The 21,311-nt window shown below is 37.0% G+C and overlaps 1 protein-coding gene across 1 annotated transcript in view; it reads left to right on the forward strand.

Annotated features, from left to right (window-relative positions):
• Positions 1-21,311, forward strand: part of gnal (guanine nucleotide binding protein (G protein), alpha activating activity polypeptide, olfactory type) — a 62,162-nt gene that overhangs the window by 34,352 nt on the left and 6,499 nt on the right. The window contains exons 6-10 of the mRNA XM_017696190.2: positions 18,139-18,193; positions 18,777-18,850; positions 19,496-19,554; positions 20,032-20,152; positions 20,444-20,574. Coding sequence (XP_017551679.1) covers positions 18,139-18,193; positions 18,777-18,850; positions 19,496-19,554; positions 20,032-20,152; positions 20,444-20,574 — 440 coding nt within the window. The remainder of the gene's footprint in view (positions 1-18,138; positions 18,194-18,776; positions 18,851-19,495; positions 19,555-20,031; positions 20,153-20,443; positions 20,575-21,311) is intronic.

Here is a 21,311-nt window from a genome sequence, read left to right on the forward strand (position 1 = left end):
ACAGAATATGTATTAGAAATCTTGACCTGTTTAGTACTATTTATTTAGTACAGTTGGCTTTGAAATGCCTGTAGATTCACTGAATATAGAGGTGTTGTTGACTTTAAGAAGTCAAAAAATTTTTTAGCTGTACTATCTATAAAAATTCGGTAACACTTTATTTGAAGGCTACCTACATAAGGGCTTCATGACGCATTCATAAGCGCTGAATAATGCGTTAAGCACTAAACATATTTAAAACACTATACATAACTATATATGTCAGCATTCTTAAGACGACATTGTATTAATATCAGGTGAAATATGCCTGGAAACCACCCCCTCTTCCCTCCATGGCATAGATAAAATGATTGATGCAATTATGTATAGTGTTATACTGACATAAGCACTTAATAAATGTTCAAGTAGTGCTTCATAAACGCATTATTCAGTGCTTATGAATGTGTTATGAAGCCCTTATGTAGGTAGCCTTCAAATAAAGTGTTACCAAAAATTCTTATATAATTCTAGAATCATTACAAAATTTGTTGCAAAATGAAACCAGTGCTTCTGACTTTTCCCCTTTTTTTTTGATGGCAAAAACGCTTGCTTGTGCTATTAGCAGCAGTACCTAAAAGCGTTATTGAGTATTTTTATGGATCTGTTTGTAATTTCTGTTGCCTTCTCCACAATATCTAAGAGCAAGTTTTCAGTGCAGTTTTTAATAGTGGTTGTTTCTCTAACTTACAATTACAGTGTCTATTTTTGATGCCTGATTTACCAGATGGTAATAATATCTCGGGCAGGTCAGCTCTTCTGTGGTGTGTAGAGTTATAGCTATTAGCTTTTCCACAGATCTATTGCATTTTGCTCTTTCAAAAGGTGGCTGTGAGAAAATATCTATGAGCCAAACCAGACAGTGTTGGAGGACATGGTGGTAATTTTAGCACTGGCCTTGTAGAACTTCACCAGGATGGACTCAGTGATCTAGATTCTAGAGCCAGTCTTTGCCAGTGCTGCTGCTGGATAGTTTACTGCTTTTCTTGATCTGACAGACCTGCTAATCATCACCAGCTAATCACATTTGGACTTGAGAAAAACAGATTTTCGCTTCAGGGTAGAAAGTACATAACTGTCCCAGTTGTGTACAGAACACTAATACTAATTTTGACTAGTCTTTCAGTGAGCAGTTTGTAGTATGTTCACATAGGTCAAAGTTTAGAATTCTCCAGTGGTGAACCATGATTAGAGATAGCCCTTCAGTTTGTGCCAGAAACCTCATAACTCAGCACTTTTACAATTTGCTCATTTCTGCTAGCCCCAATGAGATTTCTAATTGTGTCTAAGAACTAAGGCAATGCTGGCACACATTTTTGACCATTCCTGACATTTGAAGCTTACAACAAATTAAGAATTTTTCTTTTGAATGGTTTAGTATGATGAGGTCAGTTTTGATTTCAGGTTGACTTAATGCATGTACTTCATGAAAGATTTGTTGTTTTATGCACAATTTGTTGTTTTAACTTAAAATGACCTTACATTTTTGAGTTCATTAAACATTAAATAGTAAGTTAAATAGTTTTTTATGTAGCCAGGTTACTCACCTTTTAAATTCATTTCTCACAGTGCAGTATTACAAAACAAATGAGATACTTATCACTCTGCTCTGCTTTCTTTGTGATGGAGGAGATATCTACATCCTGTCTTAGCATTCTGGACATTCCCCAGGAATTTAAAGGAATCAACCCCACAGAATGCTGTGGCATTTATTTTGCAGGCTAGCTGGCGTTTCAGAAAGTATGTTAGATTTCAGACTACTGGTAAACGGAATTTCCCCACTGACTAATATATGAATAATATATGAAAAAGTATTCAGATGAAATATTCCATTGTCTTTTTTCAAACAATTGCATGTGCCTTGTTGATTAAATGCTCATTGTAACAATTCGTATTGTAACAAGTTGTAAACTAAGTAGCTGGCACTTGAGGGCTGTAGTGATTACAGTGTTTGCTTCCTAACTGGGTTATTTGTTCAGATCCTTCCCAGGAGGGCCTGGTTACATCAGGTCTGATGTGCTCCCATAACACCTGCTAAATCTCGACTGCCACTGGGAACACCTGTGGATGTAAAGGGAATGGAAGGAGAGCAGTGAAGGCTCACTAACAGACTTTACCAGCACAGTTTAGTTTTGCATCATGTAATGCTTTACGTTTGGTTTGTAGCCATGACAGAATGTGCTGCTTTGATGTGACTGCATGGTAATCCTTGGATGTATTATCATGTAAAATTCTACTTTAATTTTGTAAAACATTAAGATGTTTTTTTAGGTCCCATGCCTGCCACTGTTAGAAATAACCTTAACGTAACTTATCATTTTAGCAGGTTTGTGCCTCAGAATCCATTACAAAGTCCATGTATACACTACCATGCAAAAGCATTTAATTAGAAAGTATTATTATTATTATCATTATCATTATCATTATTATTATTAGGTTGGCTTTGAAAAGCCAACTTACTGTTCTTCGTAATCTTTTTCTTCTTATTATTATTATTCCACACTCAATATATAAAATGTTTCTCATCCCCCCAGTTTTTAAACTAGAACAATGTAACTTTCTAGGACTTATACGGCTTTCGTAAAACAAATGTTCAGAGATTATATTTTTTCCTATAGGAAATGAATGGCAGAATATTCAGGACATCCAAATGTATGCCACATGTGATGTCCCAAGTGATGTGCATCTCTCACTCAGACATGCATACACAGCACACCCAGACTCACACACTTACTGCATATTGCACAGTAATAAAAGCTCAAACAATGGATTTAAGGTGGCACTGTATTTAAGGTATCAGGGGCTTTAATGAAGCAGTGGTTTGAAGGTAGGAGGAAATTTAAGGGGGCAGTGAATTTTAAAATATCAATGAAAGCTGGCAGTGGATTTATGGTATCAGTAAATTTAAGGTATCAGTAAAATTGAGGTGGCAGTGAATTTAAGGTAGCAGTGGAATTAAGGAGACATTTAATTTAAGGGGGCACTGGATTTAAGGTAGCAAGAGATTTAAGGTATCAGTAAATTTAAGGTGTCAAGTGGAAGCAGTGGATTTCAGGTACCAGTTAATTAACTTCAGGTGAAGTTAATAGCATTGCAACCACCTAGCAACATCTTAGCAACAACCAGGGACATCATAGCAAGCAACACGCAACACCTTACCAACCACCTTAACATAGCAATTAGCTTTTTCAAGCCAACTTAAAATTTCCCAAATAACAATGATAAAACTGAATAAAAATAATAATAATTTTGGGAATATCAAAAAGTTATTAAGTAATAAATAATATTCTACTATTGTTTGTAGTTTTAATAATGCATTTAATTACACATTGGTGTTAATAATACTAATACAGGCCATTCTGTGATATACAAATAACTGTTAAAAGTTATAAGTGCTAGTAATGTGTTATAATATATGAAATGCCCTAAGAAACCAAAGAAATTTGTGCTTATGTTGTATTTAGTTTTACTAAAGTATATAACCATACATTTGTATTAATATATCTAATGTTGCATTAGAAATCAGTTTTAATAATCATTTTAATTAAGATTTTTTTTAAAGAAAAAATCAACAGTATGCTTGAGAAATTTGAAAAAGTAAGAAGACATTTTTTAAGATTCTGCACTATTTCTGGGTCAGTGCTCAAATATAAGCAAATCTGGGGCAAATTCAAGGCCTTTTTACAAAAGGTACAGTTCCACGTTCCAGTTCATATTCAGAGGAATTCAGTCATGTTTCCATTGAAGCGCATTTTCAGATGACTCTCTGGTAGATGTGATCTACCATACTCTACGCTTTTGGAGTTCATGCTGGCTTGAGTGCATGATGTTTTTAAAGTAACAGCAGGACCAAATGCTAAGTGATTCTGAAGTTCATGTTAATAAAATGTTTTGGATTCTACTTCTCACAAAAATGTTTGTGTCAATAACTTGTTTTGAAACAATTGTATTAAATTAGAAAGGCATGCAAACTAGATTCTTTTTCACTCGTGGTTTTAGACTTTTGGACCGTACTGTATGCTTGCAAGTTCAGCTTTCCATAAAGATAAAACACAGTAATAATTATGACGTACAACAATAATAATACTAAAACTCTAAAAAGAAGTTAATTTAATGTTTTCCTTTCAGTGATTCTCAGCCCAACACTGTACATGGCACTGTAAGGTCAAGTCATAAGAGAAGGAAGAAATAAAAGAAATAAGTACAATATTAAAATTTGCTTTACTATTTAAAGTTTCTCTCATCTTTCCTGTTTACAGAGTGATTCATTTAACTCTGTGTTGTAATGATATGTAATTGTTTACACTTCCGGGCCATTTTCAGTGTCTGTGTTTTAGGTGTGTTATCTGCAAAAAGCTGCACAGCCCAAATCTGTCTGTGTTTCCAATCAGGCCTGGCTCGGTCATTAGCAGCTAAATGGCAAGGCCTGGAAAGAGCTTTAATTATCTTAGCTTGATTATCATTGAGACCTGGAAATAAACACTGCCGGATTATTCCAAGTTGCTGTGTCAAAGAGGATGTCCATATCAATATTGAACGGGCCCATACGCGCTCAATAGCCACCAAGTACAGGATATTTACATACTCACTCTCTCTTGCACGCGCACTCCCGCTTTTTTTTTTTTTTTTTTGCTTTTTTTTTTTTCTCTTTCTCCCCCTCTCTCTCTTTTCTCTCCGTTTTGTCTCAGGCTTTTTTGTCTTGTACTTACTCTGTACCTAATACTTTGTTTCTACCATCCTCTGTCTGCTGTATCTCTATCTCTCTCTCTCTCTCTCTCTCTCTCTCTCTCTCTCTCTCTCTCTCTCTCTCTCTCTCTCTCTCTCAGGGCTAGGAATATGTGTCTGTGTTTGAATTGATCGAGGGCTATATTTGGCAGCACATTCCAGGCCATTGGAACATGCCGAGTACAAAGTCAAATGTGCCGTAATGCAATAGAAAAAGCACAGGAGCCTGGAGAACGCTTGACCGAGGGCTACATTTGTACTCACCACATTCACGTTGGATATCGTCTCCAGCACTTCTTATGGCTCCTTGGCTTCTTTATATAGACATCCTGACTCACTACTTTTGCCCCCTTGCATTAACTCCCTTCATTAGCTTGACTAGCTTAAATGACTTCACATTTATAGGAAATATTTACACTTTATTTTGTGAAGGAAAACCAATAAAAGTTAATGGTGTTAGCAAAGGTATAGTGTAGTATTGTAGATTTCTTGTTTCTTGCTCGTAGCTCATCGAAACAAACTAAGAAACTTTTGTAAGTAACTTTAGGTAAAATGTATTTTATTATGATATGAATTTAAATTTTTTGATGTGCATATTTTCTTTTATGGAAAAAGTACATTTTTCCCATGTTTTTTGCCATTTATTGGCATCAGAGCAAACTGCGCAACAAAGGAAGTACAGACCTGAACCTGTTGTAACACATTATAAATCATATGTAAATCTAATTCATTATGTAACTCACTATGTAATAAATATAGAAATATTTAATTTATTAAAATACCACAGCAAAATGAATTGAGGATTAAATCAACCATAACAAACCATAATAAAAACATGTCTCATAACATGTCTCTGAAACAGTAGCGCTGTAGCAGAAGGAAAAAACACTGAAATATTTGAAAGCAGTTAAGTTGTAGAGTACTAACATACTAAAATCATCATAGGTATATTAACAAATGTGTAATTACAAAATTCTTTTTATATAATACACAAAGCAGAGATTCCAAACTTTCGAAAGATTCTAACCCTTTGAATGCTGGTGCTGGTTTACATAACAAGCTTTTATTCCAAATTATTTTTGACAATTTCTGTCAATCCATTGGTCATGAAATCTTCACATTATGTAAAAAGCAGCTAACATTTTCAAATAATGTAAAAGATAAAAACTACAAAATAATTGCGTTCCAAGAATTTGTTTGTGGCAGCAACAAAATAGGCAACAAATTCCAGTTTCCTGAAAATGACCATTGGTTAAAAGGATTCCAACTGTGAATATTATGAAGTTTCTTTTTTCTTCTCTGAGCTGTGAAACTTAAAAAAAAAAAGACTCAGCAGTGCTGGGGCTGTGTTTCTGTTTTAATACGATCTTATGAGTGTTATATTTCTGTCGTCCTGAATGATAGTGCGCCACAAAGGCTGTTCCCCTTTGCGCTTCTCTTCAATAGGAAGTATTGTAGATGCTTTAGGCCGATAAGCAGCCGGTTCTGCTCACCGTGACTACAGAGGGCTCTCTGTTCTCGAAACGGAGCTCCGAGGCATAGAATAAACACATAGCTAGCTGCCATAGATACTGCCAAACTAGAGGTGAACTGTCTGAATAGGTAAGTGTCAATAGAGTGAGCATTTCAATATTTCAGGAAAGCCTCAAAATTCTTAGGGTGTCTATTGTTGTACAAAATGATAAAAAAGAAATGTATGTATAAAAAAATCATTGTGTGAATTCTTAATAAAAGCTAATGTAATGAAGTTATGAAGTTTAAGCAAAGTGTGAAAACAGTCTGAAGTTTCAGACGATTCCCTTCTAGCTGAGATAATTACAGTAGGCCATTACCTGTATGAAAAGTTTGCGACTGATAGCATTAGCAAAAAAAAATTTTAAATCTTAAATCAGGGATGCCAAAACTTCTTGTTTTTGGGCCAAAGAGCAATGTTTCTGGTGGGCCTAGGGCCAAAATAAAGAAACGTATGAAAAATTTTTTTTGCAGCCCTGTCATACATAATATAAATACTATTACACTGGGGGAGAACTTGCCAGAATTCTTTGCAGTTTTATTGGTTTCTGTTAATTAACCATTTTTGTTCGTTTTAAGCATCTTCATACAAAGGCTTTTCTGTTTTAACGTCTTCATGCTAAAGGAAGCAGTTATGTGTTTTTGTTATTTTGCCCAATACAGTTTCGTATTTAAATTGACCAGTTCAGCCTGTATTGCATATTGAATGTGAACAAATAAGTGGCTGTCTTAAGACATTAAATAGTAAATAGTAAGAACAATATTTGTGAGTTACTTTCTGTTAACTCATTAAAGTTCAGTGAAATTAAAATTTTATAGTTACCTCTTTTTAAGTTAAAACTCACCTTATCCTTTTAGAGTGTGGTGTAAAACTGGCAGTCCACAAAAATTATGTTTTCCTCACATCAGACCTGTCAGTTCAAAAAAAGGCAGTTAAATTTCAATGCTCTATCAGGAGCTTAGTACTGACTGATATTTCAGACGGATGATGCAGTCCAATGCCATGTGAAAATTACAGTGTGAAAAGACAAATCAAAGCTATGGGTGTGAAAGTATAAGTAGCTGTTAAGAACACGTCACTAAGGGTAAAAAATACACAAAAAAGAACATTAGCAAGATTAGTGAGATTTACTTATACTTATATTGTGAATAACAGAAAATGCAACCAGTTTCTAAGACTGAACTTTGAAAGTCCATAAAAATATGGCAAGTTTTCTGAAAAGTATGGAAGCTGTAATGAAGAGGTGACCACACTACATGCTGAAATGTTCAGTATTTTTAATTATTGAGACTTGTGTAATTTTCTGTTAAATATGCTTTCTGTTATGATTTTTTTAATGAATAACTATATGGTACTTAATGGCTGTTTCACAGGAAGTTAAATATATGACGTTTGGTCTCTTGACTTTTGCACTGTTCTTTATATCAGTCTGGCCCTACTTTGTAGAAAACTTTATTGCAGAGAAGATAAGTGGAAGCTGTTTATTGTCAGGTAGTTCTCAAAGAAATTATGTGTGTTGTAACATGGCCTCATGCTTAATGTCAGGGTAGGGTGACAAAAAAAACATTAAATCCCATTAATCATAAATAAGCGGCAGATTATTCGATTACTAATACAGTTGATAGTGCCAGCTGTAGTTTTGATAAATATAAACACCTGCCAATAATCAGGATGGTCACAGCATTCAATAAAATGTGTAGTATCTTATTAACACTATCTGATATTAGTACTGCAAAGGCCAGTCTCACGATACAACCAAAAATATGTTATGTAGCCTTACTGTGATCACAGTTTGATGGGCGGCTGTTGATTTCTTCACTTGGGCCAGCATCAAGAACATTTTGAGGAGTCGAGCTATTCATGGAGAGGCGAGCACAAGGCCTGCTTTGAGTTGGCCATTACTGAGTTAACTAGCCACGCACGCCATCTCACACAGGCTAAAACAGCAAGCAGCAAACAGCTATGTCTATTTTTGTTTGTCAGCTTCTGGTTTGTGGCTTGTATAGAGGAGGAATAGGGGGTAAAATGAGCAGTAGGAAACAGAGAGAGTGCAGAAAAGGATTGGGACTCACTCAGCTTGTGTCACTGTAACATTTTAAGCAGTGGAAAAAGTTAGCACTGTCATGTTTGTGTTTGTAGCTAGAGGGAAACACTGCTTTAGCTTGAATTTTGGATCTCTCGTTCTCTGTCTCTCTCGCTCTGTCTCTCTCTGCTTATCTCGCACTCTCTCTCTCTCCCTTCCTCCTGCAAGCATATGTAAACTAGCTGTGGAGCTGGGCTAGGCCGTTGCTAAATTTAGCTTCGCTTTGTGGAGCTCTACCCAGGCTTCGATCACATGGTCTCGGTCCAATCAAAGGGAGAATCCGGCCAATGGCCAGTAAACAAAGGAAGGTCAGCAGCAGAAGGTGAGGGAAAGAGAGATTGAGAGAGAATGAGGGAATGAGAGAGAGATGCTCATTCGTTCTGTCCAGTGAGCCCCATGCTACTAGTTTGTGTCCATACATAAACATACACGTGTGGGTCTATTGTGCACACACACACACACACACACACACACACACACACACACACACACACACACCTACCTTTTGGTCAGCAGCACTGCTGCTACAGAGAAGCACACCAGTCTCGACAAGACAAGGGTCCTGTAGACTGGAGCATTACTATGATACATCTGCATGAGGATGAACTATATGGTAAACCGTCATGTTCAGGGCTGGCCCAAGAATGATTCTCGTTGAAGATTCTCGTTGTTACTCGTTGAAGTTTTCAAAAAGGTACTTGAATACTCATTATAAAAATCACCTTTAAAAACTTTAATACTTACATGCCCTGATAAACCATATATTTAAGTATATCCCTTTGTTTTTGTCATGTTTTAATCGAAAGCTTTCAGTTTTCTATTTTTAACGAGTAATTTTACATATTTACATTACATTACATTAACGGCATTTGGCTGACGCTCTTATCCAGAGCGACTTACAATTTGATCATTTTACACAATTGGCCTGACTGCATGTCTTTTGGACTGTGGGAGGAAACCGGAGAACCCGGAGGAAACCCACGCAGACACGGGGAGAACATGCAAACTCCACACAGAGAGGACCCCGGTCGCCCGGCCGGGGAATCAAACCCAGGCCCTCCTTGCTGTGAGGCGACAGCGCTACCCACCACGCCACCGTGCCGCATACTTCCCTTTTGCACATTACAAAGACAGTGAGAGTTAGATGTGTTGTAACATTAGGACAGATATAGAGCAAGATAAGTTGATGATCGATCTCACTGGATTTTGCCTTGATAGAAGTGATGATACAGAAATAAGTTTGAGGCGCGAGTCTTTTAAAACCTTTGTTTTCGTAGTCAGTTTGGCTGGTTTACTTAATGGAAATCCAAGTTCATGTTGCATTCGGGTCCAAGTTCAGGTTTATAATGAGCGAAATAACTTTTATAGGCGTACAAAATTCTCATTTGGGATTGATGACAAATGTTTCAATGTTTTATACTAAATTCATTTTATATTTTATAGAAATCAGCTAAACCATTTAGCTTGCCTGCTTGTCTCCATTTTTTTGCCTGTGGCAGCAAGATGGACTGAGGGTGCACTCAGCTTCCACACTGAGTAAAGCTGGAACTGAACAGTATATAGATAAGCCTATAGTATGTACTTATAAGAAAGCAGCGCCTTCCCTGGGCCTGGCAAAAATCGCATTAAATGTTAAGTCTCACATATGCATCTCACACTGTGATAGTCAGGCACTGCTGGAGTTTGATAAATGTTACAGTAGAGCCAGGCAATATGATATTTATTGTTATCATGATAAGTTGTGTCATAATACATCACGGTATGCATTTCTGAGAGAGTTGTAGACCCTGCATGTTTCATTACAAAGAGAGCATCATTAGTCCAGATGTCGTCTGATGCAGCTTACTGAGGAAGGTGGCACCACAGACTATGCGAGAGGAAGCAGAAATGTGGCAAGCGGGCTAATGGTTAACCTTACGTGACTGACCATTCTTGAAATATTTCTTTTCTTCTTCACTGACAAACATCGCTGACTCCATTGAGATAAACTGTCCATTAGCTCTTTAGCTAAACAGAAACTTTAGCATGTTTTACACTATGTGTACACTGCGTTATCTATCATTTAGCATACCGGCATAACTAAGAATTTCAGCTAATGTATTGCTCTCTAGCACATCAAAGATTCATTTTGTTCCATTGCAGTATCATGTATATAAATGCATCAAAGTTTAGTGGGATAAAGTTATATATATTTGTATCGTTTCATATATATAGCTGTTGTCGGAAGTAAACCTTGTATCTCCATTTTTGTCGTTTTTCAGTTTTTGACATGATTTGAAAAGGCCAAAATTACTTGAAAAAATGTCTGGTTTCACTGACTTACATTAAAAGCACAGAAGGTTTTTTCCTTCTCCTGTAAAGTTACCATTTTGGAGATACAAGGTTTTCTCCCGACAACAGCTATATATATATATATATATATATATATATATATATATATATATATATATATATATATATATAAAAGAATTTGAGGTGAGAAGATAAGTGTATGTGGTGATTTTCTGGTACAGTTCATCCTCACCATAAAACACGTTACATGTCATGATTAGTCACAGGAGTTTATGTAGTGCATTTATAAGACCGGATGCAGTGTGTGTGTGTGTGTGTGTGTGTGTGTGTGTGTGTGTGTGTGTGTGTGAAACGAATGCTCTCTTGCTCCTGCCCGGTTAAAGAGAGGAAGGGGAGGAGCTCTAACTATCGACCTGCCAGTTAGAGTTACCATGGTGATCCAGCTGCAGGCCCTAGCCAACATGGTCGGTTTTCTCTCTCTTTTTCTCTCTATCTCGCTCTACCGTTATCTATTTATCTGTCTCTTCTTCATTCTCTTGCTCTCTCTCTCTCGCTCCCCCGTGAATTTGTCTATCTCTGTATCTCTCTCTTTCTCTCTCTGTGTGTTCAACAGCTGCACATTTAGTTCATCCTGTGAGATTTGGCTCAGTGAGTGTAGATTCAGGCTGATACAGTGTCTAATATCCCAGACCAGGCACAGGAAGAGCCATTTATAGCTTATGGAGTCCATGAGCAGTCTACAGGCCTGTATGCATCCTGTCTCTCTCTCTCTCTCTCTCTCTCTCTCTCTCTCTCTCTCTCTCTCTCTCTCTCTCTCTTTTCACTGTCAGTCACTCTCTCTAACTCTATTTTCAATTTCTCTACCTCTCTTCATTTTTGCTCTTTCAGTCTCCCTCTCCCTCCCTTCCACCCTCTCTTGCTCTTTCTTTCTGTCTGTTTTTCTCCCTCATCTCTTGTTGCTGTTTAAATTTAGTTCAGTTCAATTTCAGTTTCTGTTATATCGTCATGGCAGTTTGCATTTGTATTATCAGAGCATTGCAACTCTCACTTTCTCACTCCTCTCTCTCTGTCTCATATATATATATATGTATGTGTGTGTGTGTGTGTGTGTCTGTGTGTGTGTCTGAATATATATATATATATATATATATATATATATATATATATATATATATATATATATAGTGTAACTGAGATTTTCTCATTCTTCGTCATATGATCAGCTTTTGCAGCTGTTGTGATCATAAAAAAAATTAATTGTTCATATGTAGACGAGATTGTAAACCCCAATGGATAAGTGGACTTGTGTAGTCTGCTGCAATAGTGGAGTTTACATTTGCACTTCTGAGTTGGATTCCCTCAGGGCCAAAACAGCGGGTATCTCCCTGCATCGAGCACAGCTCCAGCCAAAAAAACCTCAGCTCCAATTTTAGCCCCAGTGTGTATACACTAAAGGATCAAGGGCTGGCCAGAAATATCGCTTCGAAAAAAGTTCCAAACTAAAAGCGAGCATCTGTTCCTCGAAGCCCTTCACTTGTAAACATAGAGCCATTTCAACAGAGATGGACAAAGACAAGGCTGGCGGCCATCTTGGGCAGGTACTTCAGTGGTGCCTCTGTGTTTATGTCCTCAGGACTAGTGTGAGAGACTCCATTCCCAGAGCTATTTTTAGCACCCACAGCTGTGTATGTATTTGTGTGTGCGTGTGCGTGTGTGTGTGTATGTGTGTGTGTGTGTGTGTGTGTGTGTGTGTGTGTATCTGTGTAAGAGAGAGAGAAAGAGAGAGCGAGAGTGAAGGAAAGAGTCTCAGAAAGACAGGCAGATGAACAATCAGAGTGAGAGAGGGGTAGGAAAATAGAAAGAGAGAGAGAGGCTGTACTTTTCAGCGGTGCTTTGGCTTTGTCTGTTTATTGTAGCTGTCAGGATGTGAGATGGTTTTGTCTCCTCTCACATAAACCTTCTTCACACAACCAGGAGAGAGAGAGAGAGAGAGAGAGAGACAGACAGAGTTCAAAAAGGACAGAAGGAGCGAACGAGAGGGGAGCAAGGAGGGGGAATAAAGAGAAAGAGCAGGAAAGAAAGACACAGTGATCGAAGGAGAGAAAGAGTTGAGGCTAAGGAGCAGAAAAGAGCCAGTGGCGGAGCGATGGAGGTGAAAAAGATAACAGCAAGTGAAGAGAGGAGGAGAAGAAAAGAGCAGGGAAGACAAAAGGAAGGCAGATTGAGATTGTGTTGCGATATAGTGGGTGACTGCTGACTTAGCACTAGTGACAGGAAATTGCTGCTGTGTGTGTGTGTGTGTGTGTGTGTGAGTGAGTGAGTGAGTGAGTGAGTGAGTGAGTGTGATCTGTGTGTGTGTGTGTGTGTGTGTGTGTGTGTGTGTGTGTGTGTGTGTGTGGTTGATTTTTTTTTTTTTTTTTCTTGGTCTAAATTTGCACTAGTTTCAGTTTGGGGTTGTTGTGTACTTCCACCTCACAGCTTCTTGTTGACAAAGTTTGTTGACATTTTGAAAAGTTTTTTCCCTCTTGTGGAATTTCGTAATTGACACCTCTGGTGTTTTTTTCCCCCACAGTTACCCATATGTTCACACACACACACACACACACACACACACACACACACACACACACACACATATATATGCTTACACATTGATACACATAAAACACAGCTTGCATTATGTAGCTTCCAAACCAGAAACCAATCTGAGCAATCTGGCTGATTTACAGTAGCTGTTTGGACGGGTTCTTGAGAACTCTGTTAACTGTTCCAGACAGTATTCAAATTTTGGAATCACTCTTCAGGTATCGTTTACACTGTACTAAGGAAGGAGCGAGGAAATAAGCAGGCCAAAAAGTCAGTGAAACACTGTTAAGTTTTAATATGGCTGAAAAGGTGTGATATTTTTAGTACTTTTGAAGTAGCATTAATTTTTTTTTTTTTGCAAAGTGTGATTTTTTTTATTTTTTATTTTTTTTTTTTATATTTATATTTTTGATGTAGTTTAATATATTTGGTAAGTTTGATAACACATCAACAAAGCTGTTTTTTCTTCTTTTCCTTTGCAGACATGTCTTGATATCAATATCAGTCAAAATGTGCATCGTAAATTTACAGATGTAAATAGTAGGTAAATCTCTGAGGATATTTTTGAGTTTTGTGTTTTTTGTTTGTGTAGTCCACTACACATGGGAAAGCCCACCTGTTCTGACCAGCCCTGGAGTACCCCTTGCCCTATACATTTTAATGTGTTCCTTTCTCTAATGCACACACTTCAACTCAGGAAGAGCTTATTAGTTGAATCCAGTGTCCTGGAGCAAGGAAACACCAAAATATGTAGTGCAGGTAGTGGTTCAGGCCCAAAGGGAACCACTAGTGAATAATCACTGTATGGATTATGGGTATCTTGTAGACATGTTTTTTGTATCTCAGTGCTGTTGCTCCATTTACTTGATTTGTTAAAAAGGAGATCTAATAATGTCAAAAATTTGTAGATTTACATGTAGTTTGTGCTTTATTGTTACTGTTTAAAAACGTGATAATAAACTCTCACTGATCAGAATGAGCTAGTACACTTATATGGTGCCTCGAATAAAAAAAAAAGCCTCATGCTTCTTTTATGCACCCAGGAAAATGTGATTCCACATGTTGAAATGTTTTCACTCTGGGTAATATGGACATGCACACACTCTGGCAGCAGACTTTAACATGCTAAAATGTTTTGTTGCTAAATTCTCAGACTGGATTGCAAGGGAGCTGCTCATTTCTATAGGGTTAGTACTAAAAAGCATTTTTGTCACTTATTTTGATGTAATTTATCAAAATACAGTAAAATATTGTCAAATGTAACATCCTTTTCACCTTCAGTAGCATTATTAGTTAGCTTGTCTTGCTAAGATTAGGCCAACATTGCATTAATTTTAATGTTTTTAAAACATATTTATTGAGTTTTACTTGAGATTTACTATGTAATGGATTATGCAGTGCAGCCATAAAGATAGCACTGTTGGTTAATAACAAGCTGAAGTACAGTGACCTTAGCATCAGGCTTTAGCATTGTGCCCTGTCTGCTCATAATCAAACTCTGTACTTAAATGTGTGAATATGAGTGAAAACGCTGACTTTTGGCTAAATGTTTATGAACCAAAGGCCTTCTGGATTTGGAGAAAATCAGCACTCTGGGTAGTATGTGGTAGCATTTCACACATCGAGGCCAGGGCTAGGATTTCAGCTCTGTTTATTGTAGTTCCATCCCTATTACTAAACTTTCCAGCATGCCTGAATATACATACACCCAAAGACAGCATGGTTACAAAAATAAAATACAAAAAGTTTCAGATCACAAATGTGGTTTCTTAGAAACATCATACTGAACATGTCTATTATGTATCCAAAGCAATAAAACAATGTTCACATCTTCATTATGTAATAGGTATCCGAGTTGATCAATGGTAGATTGTGCTATGAAAGTAGAACGTGTCTATCTTTAGGGTTTTGATCTAAAAGAGGGCAAAGGTTCAAAGAAAAAGGGCGGAGCTGAGGTCAAAAGTTAAAAAAATGGCAGCATAGGCATTATGTAAAACGGTTGCTGGAAGAGTCTAGCACAGTTTTATTTTAGTTAGATTTAGGTTTCCTTATTTTAATACTGCAGAATATCAAAAGAGGCAGTTGCACCTGTGTGGATTTTTTTTGCCGCATGTGTCAGCGAACATCTAGGCCACTCTGATGATAACAGGCATTCAGAAGTTGGAAAGTATTGATTGGCACTTTCCCCTCAGCCAATTAAAAGGCACCACTCTTTTAATAAAGGTTGCACTGGTTCGGTGAACCAGGTCAGCTGTACGAAAGGGTCAGCATTACTGTCTGTCCCACAGCTAACAGTGTTTGAGTCTGAAAGGGGGACATGATATCAGAGTTTTAGGGTTAACTGGCTAAAGTAAAAGAGAGGCTGATTTTAGCTTGGGTTAGCATTTAGCTTATCATGTTTGTTCTCAGTAATAAAAACAAGTCTCAACAAAAATGACAGTCTATGAGGTGGTTGACATCAAACCACAAAAAAAAAATTGCTTGGTCAGTTTAGTGATTTTCCTGCTCAAGCTCATCTGATCTAACTCATCAGTTAATTACTAGGTTTGGTTGGTGTGCTACAGCAGGGAAGTCACAAGACTGTACTGGACTCTGGCCCTCAGTAACCCAACCCTGCTCTAGAATTATTCAAATCAAGTAAAAATGTCTGGAAACAATTAATATTATAATATTCTTACAACAATCCCAAAAGGTGAAATATCAGATACATTCACGAGATTTAAGGTGATTTCATTTGCCAAGATTTTCTGTAGTGTACATAAAGTAGTACAATAATCATTAGCATCGCTGGAGATATTTCCTGAAGAGATATTTCATATTTCTTTCAATTGTAGTTGGTGTTTTACAGAAATATGGGTTTTGAGAAAAATGTCTGTAAATATAATGTTATTGTTAAGTGGCTTCAGGTCATTTCTGACTTTGGGAGACCATATGGATTCAGTCTGGTTTGTTCACGATTCCTCTGTTTTATCCATCCATCTTGACTGCTCATCCTCTTTTTCTTTTGCCTTTAACACTTCCAAGCATAAAGGTCTTTTCCAATCAATTACTTATGGTAAAAATGAGGCAAGTGTGTATTTAGTGCTTCTTAAACATTTAAATATATTTTAACAGCAGTATGATAATATCACAACTGATATCATGATAGGAAATTTTATATCATCCCATCCCAGCTTAACCAAGCAAATACAGTTGCTCAGTCTTTTTTTATTTGTTTCGTTTTGTTTTTTCTAGTCAGATCCTGACTGTGACTGTTTTTAAGGCCATGCCTAACGTGTCTGAGATCAGCAGGGCAGGCTGGAGCTATGAGAGGACAAAGCTCTCTGTTGTATCCTCACATGGTCGCTAAAAGCCACCGCTAGCCAAACTCTAACCTTTATTTTTACAAACCACATGCAAATCTGACTGTGGAGCTGCAACTAGGGCCTTCTGTTATCGCCAGAGAGCACCTCCAGTGTGTTTTTGTGTGTGCATGCCCTCTGCTGGACAGTGAGGGTGCAGTCCTATGTCTGGCTCAGATAAGATGGGTACATAAAAGGGGGGGGGGGGTATTACTCATGGTGTCTTGTGAAATAGGGAGGAAGTAAGAGTACATGTATTGAATCTTACCTGTGTCAGTCTCACAAGAATATTAGGAACTGCATGAATTTAACTAGTATTCATGTATATACTTCATGTATATATGGATTCATGTATATACAGATATATGATCAGAAACTAGTTTTCATTTATTTAACTTCATTTATTTACATGTTATTTATTTTTTAGGAAATATTTGTGATTGGATTAGATGTAAGATAATCGTTCTGTATATGGAATGGCAAAGTCAAAGAGAAATATAACTGAAAATAAGTTTCCAAAAGTGGACTTGGGACTCCTAACATCCATGCAATATTTAGTAGATGACCAAAACTGTCAGCATCAGATAAACAGTACTCAAATCTTCAAGAAGACATTACTGAAAAAAGACACAAAAGATGTTTGCACCACAACACTGAAACTGGACATCTGAGATGTGGAAATTTGTAACTGTGATTACTTGGATCGTGAGGCAGAGCAAATGCAGCCAACTTCAGCTTTAGAGGTGTGGAAAAATATTTGTCTAGTTTTCTTTAAAAACTCACAGCAAGTCTCCTGAAAAGAATAAAGTCTGTAATAAAGGATACACATATCAAACACTAAAATTATTTGATATTATGTTTAGCTTTTGAGGCTTATGTAATAGCTTTTGACTCTCAGTTTTACTGGAAATAAAATAAACAAATGATAGCCTCTGAGTTTTGCGCAATATTGTATGCATTGCATATGTAAGTGAAAAGTAATAACATGAGACAGAGAAATATAGATTATTCTGTATGTTTAGGGAGGGATTTGCCATGGTACCACTTTTAAGGAATGTCTTAAATCTTTGCTCTCTGAAGGAGTCGTCCAGCATGCCTGTGTGGTCTCACACACATAGATATGCTGTCTGAATCAACAACACACTGCCATGGTAACACAGCAAGGATGTGTATATGTATAAGAGGAGGGGTCCGAAGGTCAGTGTGTGTTGGTCCAGTCAACTATGCCACTACTCATAATTCCAGGGAATCCCCACCTTGGGACTATTCTGCAAGGCCATGAAAACTTTGTTGGAATTTCCCTTCAAGAATGGCGAAAACATGTATTTTTACTAACAGATGACATGGTAAATGCACAAGCTGTATACTTCAGTGAGAGAATGATTCCTTGAAAACCTCATTTACTGTTCTAAACACTGACCTGCAGGTTATGATCCTGGATCCAGGCTTCAAATCTCCAAAGTACACACGTGTTAAGTCCTACAGTAGATCAGTTGTATGACACTCTGGGCTGTCTGAGTTACACTGTGTAATTTTCACATTTGTTTATTTGTGTCCTCCAGCTTCTTGGACAGAATTGACTCAGTACGACAGAATGACTACACACCAACAGACCAGGTGGGGGTACTGTAATGTGTGACATATTTATTAATTATGGCCATTATAGCAGCTCTCTGAAATTACCACCCAGGACTGACTACTTTTATGTATTTATCAATATTGCCATTTACAGCACTAATATTGTGTCGCTTATACATGTGTAACTAAACTAGTGCATGCCTAATGTGATCTGTAAAATTATCTAGATACTAGATACTTATGCAGATAGATAAAGATATTCATTATTTGAAGATCATTTGTGATTTAAAACAGAGTATTGTTTTTCATTTCTAATTGTTGGAATCAATTAGTGCAAAATGTCTCTGACATGATTCTAAAGCTTTAATAATGAAAAAATATAATAAAAACATTGAGATTCTTATTTTATGACTGGAGAAAAATTGACTTGCATTTTGATTTTATATTTTACTATACACGTTGACTATACAAAGCATAAAAATAAAATGAACGTAAAGAAAAGTGAGACAAAGTAAGTTTTGCAGTACAGTTCAAAAGCGTTTATAATGAGCACTGCTGTCTTTTTGATGAATTATGGTTTATGTTCTACCTGCACCGACGTCAGTTTTCTCTCTGTACTCAGGATTTGCTTAGGTGCCGAGTTTTGACTTCAGGGATTTTTGAGACACGATTTCAAGTAGACAAAGTCAACTTCCAGTAAGTGACTACATAATGATGCATGGTTTCCTTTTATCTTGCTTTCAGTGAGTGTCTCTGTTTTAATTTGCCACTTCTATTGATGTTAATACATTTAGACTTTGTGACATTTGTGGATGGTCACTTCATTAAATTGCATTTTAAATGATCTGCCCTTTGTGACTTCAGCTGATATAGAGCCTGATTTGTCAAAATCTGTAGTATCCTGTGTTCATTTCATGCTGGAGAAACTCTTGCTTAAAGTTATGATAATGGAGTGGAGTGTGTCAATGCAATATCCACTTTGACCACATGGGGCCACTGTTGCATAATAAACGTTATAATCAGTTCTGTTTTCACAATATGGTAATGTTGTTGACTTTCAGTTATTTCATGCTTTAAAAATGATGGATTATTTTAAAATTATTTGTTTCCAACATGGCGAGCTGATCTTTTAATACCAGTCTCTCTCTCTCTCTCTCTCTCTCTCTCTCTCTCTCTCTCTCTCTCTCTCTCTCTCTCTCTCTCTCTCCCCCCCCCCCCTCTCTCTTTCCCTCTCTCTCTCTCTCTCTCACTCCCCCCGCTGTGTCTTTATCTCTCTCTCTCTCTCTCTCTCTCTCTCTCTCTCTCTCTCTCTCTCTCTCTCTCTCTCTCTCTCTCTCTCAGCATGTTTGATGTGGGAGGCCAGAGAGATGAGAGAAGAAAGTGGATCCAGTGCTTTAATGGTGAGTTTTACATATTTGTAGGCCAGTTCATGAAAATATGTAAAACAGTCTACTAATGGAAGCAGTGACAACTTTTCCAAACTTTACCAAGTCACTTTAATTAAAGAGTAGTATAAAAGAAGGCAGTGAAGGTGTACTGATCTAACAGTGCATGTACAGAGCAGAAAACATGCACTAAAAACAAAACATGATAATCACTGGAAAATAAGCATAACAATAAATGAGGTACCCAAAAAATTACACTTACAGTTTTATCCAAATAGGGAAAATCATGGCGTTTCGTTACTTAGTCTCAGTATTTTAACTTTTTTAATTTTTTAACGTTTTTAATCAAATGAATTTTATTTATTTTATTTAACAGCAAGGTTAAATTACTGCCAACATATTTTTAAACATGACTTGTGCTTTCAGTATGGTAATATTACAAATACAAATGTAATATCCTAAATGTTGTTTTGTTGCTATGTGTGCCTCCAGATGTGACGGCCATCATCTTTGTGGCAGCCAGCAGCAGCTACAACATGGTGATCAGAGAAGATAACAGCACTAACCGCCTGCGCGAGTCCCTAGACTTGTTCCGCAGCATCTGGAATAACAGGTTCCCCTTTCTGTTTCTGTTTCTCTCTTTTTTTGTTTTCTGCAAGTACACTGTCCAATATGTGACAGTAATTTTTAGGCCCCTATGTCTAAGTTGCTGTTTATGTGTGTTCTCTGTTGGTTTCCTTTAGATTGGTTTAGTAAGTGATATAAAGTGCCTAAATGCATTAGTACTGGTATGAATGAAAGAAACCTGGCTTTCTTCAAAAGAGGCATTTGAGCAGTGCTGAAGAGATCCTGACTAACTAACTCTCTGTCTATCTTCATGTCTGTCCTTGTGTGACTACTTCAGGTTTTTACGGACCATCTCGGTGATCCTCTTCCTGAACAAACAGGACATGCTGGCGGAGAAGATTCTGGCTGGCAAATCCAAACTTGAAGATTACTTCCCTGAGTATGCTCGCTACACAGTCCCTGCTGAAGGTAATGGCCTCTTCACTCCCAGTGACACTAAGCCAAATGTGCTCTGATGTAACATTTTGAAGGAAATATCAGAATGTGGCTTATACAAAAGCTGTGTGCAAATTTATTTGGATAGCTTTTTTTACAATGGCCGTTTTCACAAAGCAGCTTTACAGAAATCAAGAAACTGCAGTCAAAAATGAAAAGGCCAAAGGTGACAATGGGAAGGAAATAGAGCAAGAGGAAGAAACCTTGAGAGTAACCAAGACTCAAAAGGGGAACTCCTCTGATCGACATTGGATAACAAAACAGTACCACAACAGGAGCCATATGAATAAAAAATAAAGAATCAACAGTAAATATAAAATGGTGAATATGGCATAAAAAGGGAAATAAGCCTTTCATTAGACAGAAATATTTAGGCTACTCAATGACAACCATTAAGAGAAGTATTTAGATCAACCAGTGACTACTGTTAGAAGTCTAAAAGTCTTTAGAAAACATCAACACATTTGACACATCGAGTTATATGGGGTTGCTCATGTCGTAAAGAGCTAGCATAGAATTAATGTTTTTGTCACTCCATATATGGTCTAAGGTTTACACATTTCAAGGATTCAAGGAGATTTTATTGTCATTTGCATCACATGGTACATGAGGTGGAACGAAATTAAGATCTCATGGTCCAGTTTACACCCAAGAGCTGTTATTAAAATAGATAAATATAAGCAAAATAGATACAAAAAAAACACAAAATA

This window comes from Pygocentrus nattereri, chromosome 24 (genome assembly GCF_015220715.1).
Source record: "Pygocentrus nattereri isolate fPygNat1 chromosome 24, fPygNat1.pri, whole genome shotgun sequence".
Classification (NCBI taxonomy): domain Eukaryota; kingdom Metazoa; phylum Chordata; class Actinopteri; order Characiformes; family Serrasalmidae; genus Pygocentrus; species Pygocentrus nattereri.